We start from the raw sequence: 19,284 nt of genomic DNA on the forward strand, positions 1-19,284 counted from the left end.
TGCCAGCATGATCTTTCCTAAACAGTTGTTTTACCTTCAGGAAATAAAGTCTTTACAGGTGCAGGTTATTTGTTTATCTGACTGCAGACAAGTTAATCATTATAAGCTATACATGTCACAAATAGATTTAATTATCGCTCATAGAACAATTGAAGAATTGCGTTTTGAACACTAATCCTATGTCTGAGGATTGTTGCTATTATTACACAATTAGCAGTGGGGTTTAGGCAATGACTTAGCCTTCTGTAGCTTACAGGCCAAAAGGCTTAATGTGATGTGCAATCTTTAAAGGTATTTTTGAGTCCTTCTCCTTTTGGGGAACCACACACGCTAAATTTTGCTACTGGATGTATATTAAAAAAATCTTTTACCTTTCCACTTGACCTCAAAGATCCTATAGACTTCTAAGAATTAAAAATTTTAATTACTGCTTGAAAGCAAAATCAGTTTTGAGAGTTTTGAGTTGTCTACCTGTTGCTATGTCTATATGTAGGGGGGAATTTTTCATTTACTTCACGTGTTTCAGTTTAACTTTGCATGAGTAAGTGGTGGGGATAGTGCTGCAGATCAGTTAGGTTGTGTCAGAAACTGAGTAACATGAATAACCAGACTTGTGGTCTATGCCATGCAGTATTTTGGGCCAGTAGTGTCTGGCCTGACAGAACCAGGAGGCTTATGTGTAAAACTCTCATTAGGTGGGAAGTAAGTTTGAATGAATAGTAATTATGTTCAGACAAGCTGGATGTAACTTTGGAATCAAAAGCTTTGGAAAGTGAGCATTCAAAATGAAATGTCTTCATGAAGTAGTATTCTTCAGGTTCACTGAGAGCAGGGAAGCAGGAGGTTGGGTGAGATGAGTACATGATTCAGTCAAAAAGATCATCTTTAAGGTGTTCCACCATGCTGCTTCCCAGCTTTCTGTTGAAGTCACTCTGAAATACCTTTAGAGACCAATAGCGTACTTGGCATTTAGGAACTGTGCATGATTGAACTTATTCAGCTAAGAACCCTCCAAGATCCAGTGGTAGTTTAGAATAGAACTGTTTGATTAAAAAATGAAAAATTATATTATTAATTTTTCTCTAACCATTAATCCAAAAACTGTACTGACAAGTTTTAGTATTACTATTAGATTAAAGCAGCCTAGTATCATCTCATTTTTGCCTTAAGGGTTTTGAAGTGCAAGGGCTAATTGAATTTGTTTGAAACAGTAGAAATACAAACTCTGTGAATGATTGCTGTTATCAGGCAGCTGCTACCTTTCAGAGAATCATTATGTCTGTCTTAAATAGTTTTGAATAAAGAATTGCAAATCCACATTATACATCAGAATTATTTTTCTTCTGTTGATATTTTTGTACTGTGTATGCATGTAGTTTAAATAATTTAAATGGCATATTGAAAAATTAAGAGTATAAGTTTTAATCTTTTATGCGGTTTCTGCATGTGCTAACAAGGCCCAGATTCTCAGATATATTTATGCATATAACACTCACTGGTTGCAGTGAAAATAAGGCTCTTAAAGTACTTTTAAAGAGCCAGGCCTAGGTATTTTAAATGCAAATGACTTTGTCTTCAAGGAAAAAAAAATCTATCAAATGTGACATTTCCAAATTCAAAGACATCAGAAAACCCTGAATTCCTGTTAAGGGTCGGAACCAAGAAAAGACTTACAGACTTAAAATCTGACCATGGCAAAGCTGAACTCTGGCATTTCTGGCTCCCAGGTAGAGTTCAAAACCCAAAGGCAGCCTCTGTGTCCTGTGCTGGGGGATCCATGTGGCAAGGAGCAGCTCAATTGGCAGGCAGGGTGTTTTAAGTTGTTACCCAGTGTGCCCAGTCAATCAGCCTTCAGTGTCTGGATGAGAGTGGCTGTCAGCCTTGGGCTGTCACAACCTCTTTTCCTTGCTGGGATTTTCTCCTGATGCTTACACTTTGCAGTGGGTTTAAGTGAATACACAGAATCACAGCCCATAGGACTGGGTTGGAAGGGACCTTAAAGATCATTAAGCTCCAACTCCCAGGTCGTGGGCAGGGAACCTTCCACTATCCCTGGTTACTCAGAGCCCCATCCAGCCTGGCCTTGAACACTTCCAGCCATGGGAAGTGCACAACCTCTCTGGGCAGCCTGTGCCAGTGCCTCACCACCCTTACAGCAAAGAACTTCTTCCTAAAGTCTGATCTAAACCTATCCTCCTCCAGCTTAAGGCCATTCCTCCTTGAGCTGTCACTGCAGGCTGTTGTAAAAAGTCTCTCTCCAGGTTTCTGGTTGGCTCCCTTTAGGTGCTGGAAAGCTGCTCTAAGATCTCCCTGGAGCCTTCTTTTTTCCAAGCTGAACAACCCCAGCATTTTTAGCCTGCCTTCCTGCCTTCACAGAAGAGGTGTTCCAGCTCTGTGTGGGCTGGAGCATATGTGAAAGTCTGTAATAATAACAGTATTTGGGAAGGGGGGAAAAAAAAAGGGACAAAACAACTTCACTGAGAGCAGGAATATGGGGTGTGGTGCAAAACCTGCCTCTCATGTTTCGTCAGGAACCTGAGACTGTGAGAGGAGCCTTCCCAAAGCTGTTCCTGACATAGTCGTTCCTCAAAGGAGCTAAACAACTCTTCCCTGACAGTGTCTATGAGGTCTTCACTGACTGTGATGGGGCAGTGTTCCTTTCTTGGGCATAAGCATTTGGTGGTCAGCCAAAACTGGTGAACTGACTACCATTTCAAGATCCAGTTTGGTGGTTAAAACTGGAAAAAAATACAGTATTTTCTGCTCTGAAAACAAAGCATGAAAGACTATATAGGTTATAGGGCTAGGGTGAGGAGCAGTAAAGGATGCAATTGCATTTTCTGACCATGGTTTTAGGACTGTTTGTTCATTTTCCTGTCACTGTTACTGGGTGTAAAACACATAATGCCATAAAAAAGAGAGGAGAAAATGTTCTCTCTCAGATGACAGCATAGTTGCTCTAATCATAATTTTGTCCTATGTCTATTTTGCCCTTGTGGTCATGAGTCTTGCCATTGCATGATGTTAGTGAGAGGAATCCAGGCTCCTTCTCACCCTTAAGAACTTGGCTGTTCCCTTGGAAGATCAGAGATAGGGGTTCAATCCTCTCCGAATGAGGAGGGAATTAATTACTCTGCTCTTCTTGATGAATTCATGTCTATTAACTAAAGTATGAATCCCACATGTAAGGAGGTACATAGTCCTGTCAGAAGCCTTTATTCAAGCTCTGGTCATGCTGACTGAGTCAGACACGAGCATCATTTTCTAATTTCAGACTCTGACATAGCTTATTTGGGAAGTGGGTTGGCAGACTGAGTCATGGTATGTAACACCAAGGACCAAGGGGTTTCACCTTGGCTCTCCTCAGGATTAGGTGACCATACAGGCAGGATTGCTGGGGTCCTCATATATGCTGAAAAGCATCTCAGTTCCTTCTGTTTACTCCAAAGTGTTTATATCCAGAAAAACATCACCTTACATTATTTTATGGGTTTTAATCAATTTATCCCCTTTAGGCTAACATAAATAAAAGCTCAGCCATTGGACAGGAAAAATATAATTTTGTTCTTTTTGCTATATAACATCAAACATCTGCATAGTTTGGTAATCCAAGACAAGTTGCCTCACAGCATCCCTCAACAATAATTATCATTTCTGTTCAATTTTCAAATCAGTACATGCTTTGGGACTTACAGACCAAGTTGCTAAGTAGCAGCATATGGCTCACTACTGTTCCTGTGATGTTGCTGCAAGCAAATAGCATAATTCTATACTTGAAATGATTTTTACAGAAAGCCAGTGCTGGAACTAAGCCAGAAGAGTAAGTATACAGTAAAAATTAATGACATTCTTTTAAACTGTCCCAAAAGGCTGTTTGGCAATGTTGTCTCTGTGTGCATTTTATATATATATGTGTAAGTACTGCATTTTTGGTTATTATATATAGTAGTAGTAATACAGGACTCTACACTGAAGGCATCTCTTAAATGAGTTATGCCAGCCATATTAACAAACACACACAGTAAAACTGTGACATTTTCTCTAGTGATTGCACTTGGATCTGAAAGTATTTATCATTTTAAAATAAAACTATGCCAACTGATCTGCATTTGAGATTCCCATCAATAATTGTTTTCTCCCCACACCTATAATTGAATCCTTGGATCTGAATTACTCTTTATGTTATTCCACCTCCTGTAATTTGTGAGCCACGCACAGCATGGTATAAAATTATATTGCTTATTTTACAATTCTTCCTAGTCACAATACAGAATGTAATTCAGGAGTCTCTTGCACAAAGCTTAACACATTTTTAACCTTCCTGAGGCCTGATAAATGTTAAGGTAAATGAATGCAACTGTCAAATTCCCTGCAAGGTCCAAAGGGAAGGGATGAGAATAGGCCTGGTGCTGATGATTTGGGGCATTACCCCTATTGTCCCACTGGGAAGAAAAGATCTGAGGCAGAGGAAGGAATACTGTTTGCTCAGAGGTGGTATTTTCCTTCTTCCCAGAGCTATGCCAGGGAGATCTATCTAAAATATATCTGTGTGCTCTTTGATAGAGGGGCACCATGGATATCAAAACTCTTTTTCCTGTACAGCTACAGGGTGAAATAGGATGGAATGATATCCAAAAGAGATTTTTTTCATATTAATGTTGCCTTTTGCACATGTTCCTACATATAGCCCTAATGTATTTTTTACATTTTTATGCCATAATTTCTTAGATTATTAATGATGTAACTATTGCTCATGTGAAGTAGGAGTGGATAAATGCTACATAATAGCTTTTCTCTCTTGCTCTGTATTGGTTCTTCCCTGAAGATAGGCTAGAATTCCCTGGCTATAGTACTGCCAGAAGACACAGATCTTCGATCTTGTTTCCTGTAACACTCTCCATCAGCAGAGCAGGGCAGAAGTTGGCTGCCTTGAAAAGGATTGAGGAAAAGCAGCATTCTCAGATGGAGAATCATTGCATGATCCAATGTAGTCCCATGGGTACATACTATCCTGACCTGAAGTCTAGCACAATCCTGCTGAATAGTTGGAAAGATTTTCCTCATTATTTGAGAGGCTGCTCCACAGTGAAAAGGCAATGCCTCCTGGGCAGTCTGCTGGCTGGCTGCAGTCCAGGACTGTTTTGGACCATATTCTACCTTCCTCTTCCTGATCCACTATCTTTTAATTTCAAATATATGTTATTAACAGAAGGGAGTCTCCTTCTTGGCCCTCCAGTTCTCTGAAGTAGTCTATAAATGCCAAATTAAAAAAAAAAAAAAAAAAAAAAATAAAAATAAAAAAAGAAAGAGACATAGGTTAAAATGGCCTCAGGGAAAGAAAAAGACCAGGCAGGCCTTTCAGATCCTGAATGAATAGTTACGGATAGATGTAATTTTACCCTACCTTTCACTTTTATGTATAACATAGTCTTTTAATACTGTCTTAACATCAGGCAGAGTCTGGAAAGAGCTGAGTCCCTGATAAAAATACATCAACAGTTGCATTAACAAGGCTGTGTGTATATATTTATAGATATTCATCTTTAGAATCATAGAAGGGTTTGAATTGGAAAGCATCTTTGAAGATCATCTAGTCCGGTTCCCTGCCGTGAGCAGTTGCATTTTTCACTAACTCAGATTGCTCCAAGCCTCATCCAACATGACCTTGAAAACTTCCAGTGATGGGGCACACACAGATTCTCTGCATATCTCCTACAGTGTCTCATCACCCTCACAGTAAAGAATTTCTTCCTGTGTCCAGTCTAAATCTCTCCTCTCTGTTTAAAACTGTTGCCGCTTGTCCTGACACTACAGCCATGATAAAAGATCTTTCTCCATCTTTCTTACAAGCCCCACTATATATTGAAAAGTGTTATAAGGTCTCCTCCAGGCTGAACAGCCCCAACTCAGCCTTTCATCATAGGAGAGGTGCTTCAGCCCTTGGACCTTTGTGGTCTTCTCTGGACCCAAACCAACAAGGTCATGTTTTCCTGTGCTGATGACCCCAGAGCTGGATGCAGCACTCCAGGTGGGGTGTCCCAAAAACCAAGTAGAGGGGCAGAATCCCCTCCTTCATCTTGCTGGCCATGCTGCTTTTGATACAACCCAGAACAGGTTGGCTTTCTGGGCTGCAAGTGCATTGCCAGCTTTTGTCCAGCTTGTCATCCATCAGTATCCCCAAGCCTTTCTCCACAGGGATGTGTTATACAAGTGTGCATGAACATCTTTAGCTTTAATGAAGTGTATGAACATGTGCTGTGTATATACTCAAGGATATTTTCATTTTTTGTAATCTAATGCCTCAACTTTTATAAAAATAGAAGTCAGAATTAGGGCTTGTTGGCTGGAATTTAAGATCTCTTACAAATTTCACATTAAAGAGGTAACTCAGGTGAAATACTTTTTTTACTCAAATTCATTTTAGACAGTTATGTTCAGTAGGTGTGGAGCTTGTACTCTCACCAGAAGAAGAAATGTATATGACCTACTTATCCCGGAAAAGCGAGTTACTTACACATGCCTTCACTTAATGTGTCTTTCATTTAAAGCCTGTTCTATAGCACATGCTATAAAAACACTAAAGAGGGCAAAATCTACTCCCTAAGGATCATAAACAAACATACCCATAATTACAGTTGTATAAACAAAAGTGTCCCTCTCCAGCCTTCAAAAACCATTAGTGTGGATCTGTAAAATTGAGATCATATCAGAAACCTCAGCAAGTATAACAAAATTTTCAGCATTCTGTTTGTCTTCTGGCTGTGAAATCTTGCACCTATATATTCTTTATAGCCATGTGGGCAGAAGACTTTTTAATGAAACAGGTTTGGAGGGTAGTTGTCTAGCTACAGAGCTTGGGGCTTTAGAAGTAACTGTCAGATACTGCTAGAGTTATTCTAAAATTGTGAGCTTGGCCCTGTTGTATGCACAGTGATTCTGTGCATCAATTAAAAGTATTTTTCTTAAGAGCTGCAGATGAGAGGGAAGTAAAATAAACACTGTGTCTTGTCTTAGCCATGGCATCAGGATGACAGCAACTTCAGTAATAGGCCCACAGTAAATCAATAAAGTAAAAATAACAAAAGCTATTATTTTACCATGAAAAAGGTAAACAGAAAATCAATCATCAAATGATGAATTCTCCATCCAAAAGCCAGAGGTATTTTTTCACATATCACAAGAGAAAAGGCGCTGCCTTTCGCTGTGCATGTCATGAGACAACTTTCTGTTTAATGAGCAGCCAGTGTAAAATATCCTTCAAAATGTTTCCCTCTGCTCCTTCACGTACAACTTTTTTAGCATGTGATAACAGATTACAGACATCATATATTTTAGTTATGTAGCTTCCTTTCCAAGAAACTCTACAGGTCAGCAGTGGGGATGAATTATGGGATGTGTAACCATGGGAAATGTTAAAGGCAGTATTTTTCAACTGAGCTTCACATAAAATGAACCCTTTTGGTCCATAAAACGTCTGGAAGAATTACGTGAATTTGAACTACAAATTAGACCAATTACTATTATACTGTCCCTTTTGGCAAAGGCTGCCACAGTAGAGTCAGTTTGACCTGCTGACCCCTGACCGAATAAACCGATAAGATGCCAGTCTTTGATTAATCTAGTTAGTTTTACAAAATCTGGCATCTCAACAAGCCCAAACTAGTTACTCAAACCAGTCTTCAATGTAACATTCAAATGATCACTCCGTGGAGTCCCAGAGGTATTCATTACAGACAAAATTGCTCTTGTTGCCTCGCATACAAGCTGAGTTTTCAATGGGAAATGAAAGGCTGCCTGGAAAAATAGGCCACCTAATTAAGTTAAACTACTCTAGCATTTGGCTTGACATCTTCATTACTCAAAATTAAAAAGATGCTTCACTTGAGCACACAAGTTACTATTGTTTATGTTGTTTTCCTCTTAAATTGGCTTCTTACATAGAAGTCTGTTTTTCAGAATTATATCTTGTAATAGCTTGCATATTTCTTGCAGTTTATAAAAATGTCTTAATAGGTAGCACGCTGCTGATAGTTTGTACAACACCATCAGTATGATTGAACTTATTACTGGGGTCCCAGCAGTCCCAGTGCCTACATGACACTTTATTAGGAGAAGGCCAGATCCTGCCACTTTTACTTGCTTAAATAATCTGTACTCATTCAGATAATGAGCACTTCTTGCCCTTTTTACTGCAAAATACTGGTTCCAAAATCTATGTTTTAAAGCCAGGGGCACCACTGATAGGAACTGGGAGCTTTGATATGCTTCAGCTTTAAGGTTTTCCTGTGATTGGCACAGGACTAAACAAAAGTTGCATCATAATTGCAAAGAATAGCCATGCCTCCGTTTTGATCCTCCTTTTCTCAAGTGGTGACATTTTACATTAAATCTGTTTTTTTTCTGGAGATTTCATTAGTCATTCAGGAGAAGTGTCGCACAGGTAGGACCCACTCTCCTTTTGAATACTGAGAAGCAATCCATTGTTTCTGAGCTTTTCTAAGGAAAGAAAAGAGAAAGAAGGAGGAAAAAAACCAAAAAAAAAAAAAAAAAAAAGGATCCTTTGTCCTTCATCATTGTGTGCCCTGAGTACAACATTGTTTCATCTTTTGGTGTCTTTCTCAGAAGGCAGGAAATTTGGGTAGAATATTTGCCCCCTAAACAGATATACTTAAATGTTAATCTATACTACTGCTATTTTAAGAGCATTTAGAAATGTAAACATGTGAAGAGCACACTGTCTTGATTGCTGGTTTAGAGTCTATGCTATGATGCTAATGAGGCTTCTGACAGGTTAAATGTAGTGTATCATCTATATTTTCAAGCAGCAGGATTTGTGAAGATGTGACTTCTATTTTTTTTTCAGTTCAATGCTGCTTATTAAATATGTATATTGCTAGTTTTATTACCCAGCGCTCTGTACTGAGCATAATTTAGGTATGTTTTGCAGAGAGGGTCTCTAAAAAGTTTTTATTTCTAATATGCTTTTTATCTGTAGTTGAAAAAGAATATTTAGCTCACGAAGTAACTGATGTATGGAAGTATGTCTTGTAGTGCTGAGTTCAAGATTATGCCATCCATGGTGTTGCCTGCATTATAGTACAAACCAAAGCCTGTCAAATAGGACCCTGAGTTACCATGAGAATTTTAGCTTTCATTAAAATGTAGTAGTAGTAGTTGTAGCAGTAGCAGTAGTAGTAGAAGTAGTAGTAGTAGTAGTAAGAAGAACAAAAATAATAAAAACAATAATAATGGTAGTAGTAGTAGACACTGTGGGAGGGAAAGTACATTTCTTTCCAGGAGAGGAGAGTGAGGAGGGTACTGGACAGTGACTGCATTTGGATCCCCTCTGGTGATGTGCTAATGAAGGTGAAAGATTGTCACAGTTTAGAGAGACAAGACTCCACCTTGGGGGTTAAGGATGTTCCATTTGTGCCTAAAGTTGCTGTATATTCCTAAAGAACTGCTTTGGCCAGTTGGTCAGTAATTAATAAAAGACTTGCACTTATTTTTTAAGTTTACGCAAATGTTCTAAATAACAAAAGTGCAGAGCTGTATTTTTGTCTGAAGGGAAGTTCAGCTGCTTCAGTATTAGTGTTTACACGCCCAAGATCCTTTGGCCTCTTATAATATTTGTGCTTCTGCTTATTGTCATCTTTAAACTTTCAATTTAAGGCCTCCATTGAAAACACATTTCCCAGCCAACTGCTATATTATATGCATAAAATTAATGTAATTAATGAAAAGACTCTCAGGAGTGATATCGTAAAAGAAGTCTGTTGTTTTATGTAGTTCTGTACACTTTGAAAATTATGATTATTTAAAATTAATAATATAATTGTCAGCACATTCTCTTTCTTGAAAACAGAATTCATCTGGTACAGGAAAATTAATGTTTTGCTTGAGGCTTTGGCCTTTAACTAATGCAAATTAGAGAAATTGATTAACACAATACAAAAAAGTTATACCTTCCCCTGTAATACATTTTTGATAGCTGTGGCTTGATAAATTAGTATATTGTGTGTTTTTAAATGAATATGATTTATTGCTGTTGTCTACCATATGAAGAAACACAAAAAAATTGTTTTCAGGATCATTGACTTGAACATATCAATGGCACTGTTGGACAATTCTTGCTGAGTGTTAAGATGATTTATGTAACAGACCGAAGGTTTCCACAGTAATGCATTATAGTCTCAAGCTATCAAGCCTCGTTCATGCAGAGACAAAAGCAGCTAAAACCACTTGCTTCTGAAAGTCCTCCATTTAAAAATTAGAGATAAGGTTGATCCTATTAAAACTCCTGGAAATATCCACTGTCAAATATATTATCCTAACTTTCAAATTTGTAAAAGGTACGTGGCTGTTTTTCCCCTTCTAATGAGCTCATTGTTTTTACATTACTCTCGATTCATAAGTATTTCAGTTATGTAACAACGTGTTCAATAATAGAAGAGGAGACAGCCTGAAGCATCTATCTTTTAAAAACTGGCATCTTTCCACAGTTCAGATGCAGAAGCTTTGGTGCAAATGAAAAATTAAGACACGCTCTACATAGTTGGCAGAACCATTCATATCATTTAAATTAAATATCTATAGGCAAATTCCCAATTTTCAAGGAACTGCTGCTAGTATGAGATTCTGTTGAGTAAATGCATGGTGACTGATGCAACCACTGAGCACACGAATCAGACTTACTTAGTGAATGTTGTCTTCTGTGCTGTCATATAGGAGCAATTCTGCTCTTTCCAGAGGGATTCACACTGGTTGTTTGAAATCTTGCTGCCTCTTGTGGTCATTCTGTTTGAACCTTCTCCTTTGATTTGCCTTCTCTGATCACTTTTTAAAGTTCTATTAAAATTATTTTGAAACAGAAGTAAGTTTTGCTGTCCAATATGCAGTTATCACTGTAGAGTACTTAAGGAAAAGGGCTGTATTTGTATTTCCTGCCAGCATTTCCCTTATTTTCCTGATGAGTAACCTCAAAAGTAAATACTAGATTCTTTTGTGTTCGTGTTATCTGCACAGCAGGATGTGTAGCCCTAATTTGAGTTATGTGTTGCCAAAGTAAAGAACTGACATACACTTCCTCTCAGTGTCCCAGTTTGCCCCTCCTTCCATAGCTTGTTGCTGAATTTGGCCAGGCTGGATGGCTTAAAAGGCAAATTGAAGAGGACCCTTGGGGTCTTATTCAGAAACAAAAGCTTGGGTTTGGGTTGGACAGTGAGTCAGGATTAACTGTTTTTATCATTTTATTCTGGCAAGCTTTTCTCATAAATTTATATGCCAAGGTAGCTTGTAGATAATGAAGCCCCTTGATCTCAGTGGGCACCTCAATCATCTGTTTTATGAAATTTCCATCATTTCAAGCAGGAATGCCACAAATATTTAGCCAGAAACATAGAATATTGTCCTCTAAATTTGGGACAATATTCTTAATTCAGAAATCTTTCACAACATTGTGTCTATAGATAGCTCAGATTTAAGGATATTCAGTTTTGAGGTTCCCACTGTGTAGATTCCATCTGAACTAGATTGAAATCTGTTTATAATAAGCACAGGTGTAATTAAAATGCTCTTTAATCTAAAGAAAAATATAAGCCTGTGTCTGTTCAGTGCTGTGCAGTTGGTTTAATGGTGTTAATTTGCAGAGGGCTTTCTCTGTGGAACACTATAAAGGAAAACCCCTTGGAGTGGAGGGAAAGACCCTAACCTTCCCAGTCCCCAAGAAAAACCTAACAGAGCTGAAACTACAGACCACCATTTATTATTAATACATATGACCTATACTTATGATTGTAGTTGGATACAGGGAGTACAGCCTTCCCTGATGCTCTGGATGCTAGGTAACTGCTTTAATTAGAAATTCCAGATAAATGGCTTGTGTTGGAAGAAATGGTGCTCTAAGGAAGCTCAGAGGCTGGGACAGGGATGACTGGTCTGGGAGTGGGAGTTCTTGCTATGGGGTTAAGATCAAGACTGGCTTTTTGGTAAATTTCCCTACAATTTCCCTTTAGAGAAGGTGACAATACAACATTCCAGGAGAGCTCACTGCCGGCAGTGGATCAGTTGCATCAAGGGGACCCCAGATGGTTACAAAAATAGGTTTTCCAATGGCAAGGAGAGAGGTGGCAGGAAAGTAGGAGTGGGTGTTTTAAGCTTGTAGCTGCTATTCACAGGACAAGCACATGTCCCATTCCTCGTGCCTTTCCTCCAGGCACAGTTGCAACAACTTGTTCCTGGGATATGTTGGGCTTTGCTGCAGATCTAGGAATTTTGGGTTTGATATGCCAGTGTGCTAAGTCATTACAATCATCTGAACCAAGCTCCTGGTCAAGACAAATAAGTTCCAGCAAATCACTGAAGTAGCTCCCCTGAGGAAGTTATGTCTATATGTGTCACATGCACACAATACCGAACATGGAAATATCAATTTGGCTGAAAATGTAAGGTAAATAGGGTGCTCTGCAGATGCTTTTGAATATCTGCCCATACCATTAGCATATAGCTTGGATTGTGCCTAGCTTTACTGAAATAGTCCAATAGTTTGCGTGTTAAGAAAAAAATAACAATAGAAAAACATAGGAAATACTATAATTTGAATGATATGTTACTTGGTGTGTCATTATGGCTTTTGCTATACGTTTAAGTGTAGTTGACAATGATATTGTAGGTGATGTGGGATCAAATACACTCTTAACTGGTTCACAAGCAATAACCATGGTGTGATTTTTTTATTAATAATTAATCAGAGAACCACCTTCTATTTAAATTGCTTAACCCATATAACATATATATAACATTATTATATACCTACACATGACACAACTTGGATTGTGGAGCTACTACTGCTTAATACTTCCTTCTTAATAAGTGAAGCTAATGTCCTACTGGAAGTTCAGTTGATTCCACCATTTTTGAAATATTACTAGTTAAAGACACAGTTGAAACACAAAGAATCAAAAGTAAAACCTGATCCATCCATATGTGACATGCAAAAAGAGGTGTACAAATAAGCAGATATGTTAAGTGCCTCCAATAGCCTGTCAATATTTGATTTAAGAATATTTGCTTTTAAAAAAGAAAAATAATAAACTTAAGTCTCACAGGACAGTACAAGAGAGAGAAAATAAATGTTAGAGCTTTCTACCTGCAAAATCAGGGGAGAGAAAACTCCTTTGAGGCCATAAGTCTTTTGGGACAGTAGAAAAGACACTGTTGAACATAAATGTCATCTTTTCATAGCTAATGAATCCCTCCTGGAAGCTGTAGGCTACATGGATCCAAGCTCACCCGGATTACAGTTACCAAATCTAAGTGTACCTGCAGGGATAGCACTGGTCTAGGAGAGCATTATGGATTTTATCCCTTCCTTCATTTCTATTCCTAGCTGTTTACTTATTGTGGTATTAGATCTTAAACTCACTTTAAGATCTAATTTAAGCACCTTTTCCTTCATCATGGATTTTATATAATAGTAATTAATAACTAGGTAGTGTATGCATTGTCCCTAATACTTTTATTTGGTTTTGCAAAATTTACACATTGTTATTGAGCAAATGGGACGTTCTCTCTTTGCCATGTTTAAGCCTTCTCTCCATTTAGTGAGGGTCTATTTTACAGTATTTCCCCTTGGAGAAGTAGCTGCATCATAGCTTGTAAAAGGGGGGGCAAATGCAACTTACAGAGGTCAGTAGGGTCACACCAGCTTGCCATTAAGGAGAAAGATGGGGCAAAGGGAGGGAAAACTCCTGTGCTGGAGGTGAGAAACACAGCTGGAATGCATGGGTAGAATCAAAGTCCTCACAGTGGTGATATCACTGTCAAACCCTGTTCTGTTGCTTTTATTTTTGGGCATTTCATTGGCCTTTCCAGTATAGAATTCCTGTTCTGTTTCATACTAAGATATTTGGTAAAGAAATTAAAACCTTTTTGGGGAAAAAAACCAAAGCGGCCAAAACCATGGCAATGTGCATTAGAGGAGGTTTTTCTGTGATCACCAGCTCACTGAAAACATTTAATGCTGTTTTGGTCTGATTTAAGTTTATATATGCATGCTCATACAGAGGAGAGTAACCTCAGGCACCAGAAGGACATTATTACTATGATGACTAATGAAAAATCCCTTTGTTTATAATTGGCCATTGATTCTTCCCTTGTCCTTCTGCATGAATTCATGCACAGTACTGTCCTCCATTTGGAAAATCATACTGGGGAAAGCATTTTCTTCCAATAGCTGCTCTTTGAAATTGTGCTCTCATACTCATCCTTTCTGGTGATGCTTTTCAGGAGCAGAATGTATTTAAATCCTTGCATTTCCAGAATTAACAAAAGCAGCACTCAGAGCAGGACTGCTGTGCTGAAGAGGGGCAGGAAGGGTGGGAGTAGTCTCTGAGCTATAAATCTCCTGACTGTGGGCATGGGATGTGCAAAGACTGATCACTTTGCAAAGGAGTTGGCTGTTCTCAGAAAAGCAGAGCAGGCTTTCAGGAAGAGCCATTGCAACTGGTCTGTTTAACTCTTTACTATGCTCACCTTTTCCTTTTAAAAAATATTCACATATCCACCCTATCCCATAAATGAGCCTACCTGCTACACAAAGAAACTGTAGATAAATAATAGCAATTATCCACCTTGGTGCATTACTCTGACTTTGCCTGTGGCTTTTTGTTGGATCAGATTGAGTTGGATGACTTAATGGCAACAGACAACAAAAGACTAACAGCTGCTTGGTGGAGTTACTAATTCTGATGACAAAATGTATCTATAATTCAGTTTATAGATTAAGAAAGAAAAAAATATCTTTTTAGACACTTCAAATGTATTTTTATAAACACAGAGTGTACTCATGCTAGGTACTGTTTCTTTTCCTTTGTAGCTGTGTAAATGCATGGCACTCCCATAAGCATAAAAGTGGTGTCTTCCTTCACTATGTGATTCTTGGTCAGAGTAGCAGGGAGTAAAATGAACCATTTTGTGCCAATATTAATTTCATAAATTATATTCCCTTTTCCACAATTCCCATGAAAAAGGTATTCAGCTAGATGAACACTCTTGGAAAATTTTAAGAGGACCCTTGAAATCCATTTGCGATCACCTTCTTTAAAAATACCTTTTTCTAAAGGAAAAGTATCATAGATTTTTATGCCTTAGAGGCATTTTTTCCTCCATACATAATGATGAGACTTCACTTGTGTAATATACAGATCTTGAAAATATTCTTTTTAAATTGTGGATCGTGCTTAGAAGTATGTGAGTTTGGTTCGTTTGCTCTGTATGACTATTATTGTTATTATTGACCAATGCTTATATGATTTTCATAGCACTTTCCATTTGTTGTTTTTTTTTCCAGTCTTTTCCGGGCCCAAGTCTCGAAAGTGAAGATTTTAACATACCTCCTATAACTCCTCCATCATTGCCTGAACACTCCCTGGTGCACTTGAATGAGATAGAGTCTGGGTACCACTCTCTGTGTCATCCCATGAACCACAATGGCCTCCTTCCTTTCCACCCTCAAAACATGGATCTACCTGAAATTACAGTTTCCAACATGCTTGGCCAAGATGGGACACTGCTTTCCAATTCCCTCTCTGTGGTAAGCACTTTTAATCTTTCCCTTGTTTTCTGTTTTAAGTGCAAAATTATGGAAACACAGACCTGTTTGAAATCCTGCAAGGGGTCCAACAGCTGCACCACTCAAATTTTGGAGGGCACTGGCCTGACTCTGGGTGTTACATTGCATTCCCTGTGTCAAATCCTGCCCCCAGCAGGAGTGAGGAGGGATTTTCAGCTGAGTTCCTCAAAGCCTATCACCTTCCACTGCCTTGGGTAGAAGTGTTCCTGCTTTACAGGGATGTAAATAATGACAGAAAGAGGCTCTGACTTCTGCTGGAGCAGGGTTTGGATCCAGATGGCCGTTGTTCTGTATTTGTCTGATGAGGCTCTTTCCATTCTCATTTGCATGTGCTGAGAGATGTACAAAAATTTAATATCTCCTTTCTTGTTTACTGCACGTTTGGAAAACAGCAAATGTTATTTCTGATTCTAGGCCAAATCTTACAGCCTTTTTACAGTTCCCAGTCCTTAGCCAGCCAGAATCCAATTGAAATGACTGGACAACTTGCTTATAAAGTCTGTCAGATAGTCATTATGGTCGTAATCTTGAGAAGCCTGATATTATAAATCACTTCTTTGAATGTTAAATTGCTTGCAACAACTGCAGAGCTACTTTACATATTACATTTTCAAGTGGGCTCTACAATTAATTAGTATACTTCTTGCATAGCAGCTCCAGACAAGATTATTTCTCATTGATGTACAATTCTAACCCAAAGAGGTAAAAATCCCATGAAAGAGGATGGAGCCTGACATCGTGTGTGTCTCATGATATTTAAAGCACAAGGTGGGCTAAATGGGCTAAATGGGCTGCCCAGGGTCTGCAGATCCCATCAGCCAAAGATAAGAATCTATTGTTCCTAGAGAAAAGAGATCTGGGCTGCTCACCAAAGGGACTGAGGCTGTTTAGGCTTCCCAGCTTGCTAGCTCCCCACCACATTACCTAAAACACATAAATCAGTCCTGGGGATCTGAGAGCTGACACAGCACATGGAGGTTTGGGCAGTGAGGGATCTAGATTCATCAGCCCCTCAGACTGACAGCCCCAGAGCCAGGGACCATGGTGGCTGGCAAAGGCTTAATTTACAACAAAAATCTGCCTTGTCACATGGCTTCATTGCAACTTAATTAAAATAATGCTATCTTGATTTTGAGGAGCTCTTCATTCCCTCTGAAGATGTCCAAAAAGCAGAGGGCACAAGTGTTGGCATCTTGTGTATTGCACTGTTGTTATTGATTTACTAGGATGTTGCACACTTTGTGTTTGAGGTCAGAATCTGACCCCAGGGTTATATTCAATAATGGGAGGAGTGGAGGAGAGGCAGATTTATATAGAGAAATATAAATGTGTTCTATGGAAAGAGCCTATATTTTCCTTGCTTGTCTACAAAGCTGATGGCATGCATTAAAGAGCTTGAGTGAAATCTTGTGTGAGGTTCTGAGAATCAGAGCTATGAAAGTACTTGAAAAAGTAAGAGAAATGCTTGACACTCTAGTCAAGACAGACAGTATTTCATTGCACTGACCTCTTTTGAGCCATGGTTATGGCTCAGAACTATGCATTCTTTTAAGCTGTGATGTTTCACATTAACCTTTTGCAACAAGCTCTGAACAAAGGGCCTTGAGAGTGTGTAGATCATCGCAGTGAATAATCGCATTGAGGGTAAATACAGGAAAGTTGAATAATATAACCAGGCAATTTTGCTATTGGAACTTAGTGAAGATCAGAAGAGTTGAAAATTTAGATGTCAAGGAAACGCGTGCTGAATTTTGACAGTAATTTCTGAGGATTTGTTCAATAAATAAAGCATGATCCTTGAAGTGCCATGTGCCAAGTCAACTGTTATCCCTAACTTGCATGCCCTTTTTGCATTTGCCTCTTACCTAGCAATAGTTTTGACTCAAGCTGGCTTGTCTGTGCAGGGCATGAAGCTACAGCTCCTGTTAGTACAACTGGTAGGATGTTAACACCTCGATTTCATACAGTTCAAACACTGTTTGGCAGTATAGCTCCTCTGATTTGAATTTAATGGCTTGAGAGAAATTAACTTGAGTGAAGTAATTTAAGTCTTCAGTGAGTAGAATGACCCCATTGTTCTTTTGGCTTTGCACTGATGAAGAAAACAGGGGATTTTGTAGAGTTAACATTCTTTACTTAGTTTTGAATCTTTATAATCCAGAACATTTAACATTTTTTCTTCAATATGACTCTTTTCTTGTGCTATTACTCATCTCCAAGTTTCCTTTTTACTATCTCATCAAACTCTGATCTGTTTAACATGTTCTTGTCTAAGTCACTCCTATATTGCCTCATATAGAACATAATTTGTAAGTTTCTCCAATCTATCTAAACCCTTGGCTCCAAATAATTTCTAGCATATCAAGTACTGTTTAGTGTACTTGGAAAACATGTGTCTCACTTCATTTTTCAGGGCACTAATGGGTATTTTTAGAAAAAATATTCTTAGAAACAAATCTGTTGGCTGTTCTCTATCCCTAATTAATTTTACATCTTCAGCAGATTTTACTTACATTGGGACAAATTCAGCTGCATTGCAATGTGCCTCTGATTGAATTTGGATTTTTTCTTTACTTTCAACTTCCTTCTTTTTAGCTAGTTTTTAACCGATGTTGATATTTCAGCAATAATACCTTCTTTTTTATCTGTATTAGAACTAGTGAGTGTTTTTCAGTTTGTGTCTTTATAGCCAAAGCATTACTTAATGCTAGCCAAATGTGTGAAAGTAATCTCAGTGAGTTCAGAAACATTTGGAATATAGTTCAAAAACTAAGTATAGTGGTTTTCTTCATGTCAGCTACCAGGTGTTTTCAGATGAGGATTTCTGTGATTTTGGACAGATTGAAAATTGAAGATGTATTCTTCCTAAAACCCCTTCAAATCTCCCCCCATTCTAGTCCCTGTTTCACACTGTGCTGTACTCCCTCCAAGCTGCAGATGAAATCCCTTTCATTAAGGATGGCAGGATTTACCCCAATCTCTCTAAGAAGTCTCCTCTGCAGAAGTGCTTAAATGCACACAATAAGAGCCCACTACCAGCTCAGTGAATTCATATTACGGATCGGCCTCTTACACATTTTACACCATGGGAATTCTTTCTAAAAAAATTTTACAATACTGGGAGATGAAAATTTCTCATTGACATTGACAGTGTCTTAAATTTGGAATTAACCTTCTTTGAAGTTGTTTTTTTTTTGATTGATTGGACTTTCATATTGCATGCCCACTATTAAAAAAAAAAAAATCAAACAACAAAACCACTAAATTTTTTCCTTCTCATTATTCTGCTGTCAGTTCACATATTTACTTCTATCTTTGTATATTTCTGTATTTCTTCTTAGTTTGCATACATCATATAGGCCTTAGTTTATATCATACTGTCACATACAGATTTCTTTAGGTGCTCATTATATCTGGATATCAGGGCATCAGAAATCTACAAAATTTGTCCAGAATGTGAGTCACGGTGGTTTTAACTCACAGTACAGCCTCAACATGGGAGCCCTCTAAAATCCTCCTTCAAAATGGATATGACTTCTATTCCCACTTCTTAATTGGATGCAATTTGATGCATAGAAATTTTTGTTTAATGAAAATATACTTATGGTCCTGTAAACATGTTTGCTTCTATGTAATGGAGTAGGGATCCCTTC

At 38.3% G+C, this 19,284-nt stretch overlaps 1 protein-coding gene across 3 annotated transcripts in view; it reads left to right on the forward strand.

Moving 5' to 3' along the window:
• TOX (thymocyte selection associated high mobility group box) overlaps positions 1–19,284 on the forward strand; it is a 215,853-nt gene that overhangs the window by 113,455 nt on the left and 83,114 nt on the right. For all 3 annotated transcript variants that reach the window (XM_056485533.1, XM_056485534.1, XM_056485532.1), the window contains exon 3: positions 15,350–15,592. In XM_056485533.1, coding sequence (XP_056341508.1) covers positions 15,350–15,592 — 243 coding nt within the window. The remainder of the gene's footprint in view (positions 1–15,349; positions 15,593–19,284) is intronic.

This window comes from Oenanthe melanoleuca, chromosome 2 (genome assembly GCF_029582105.1).
Source record: "Oenanthe melanoleuca isolate GR-GAL-2019-014 chromosome 2, OMel1.0, whole genome shotgun sequence".
Classification (NCBI taxonomy): domain Eukaryota; kingdom Metazoa; phylum Chordata; class Aves; order Passeriformes; family Muscicapidae; genus Oenanthe; species Oenanthe melanoleuca.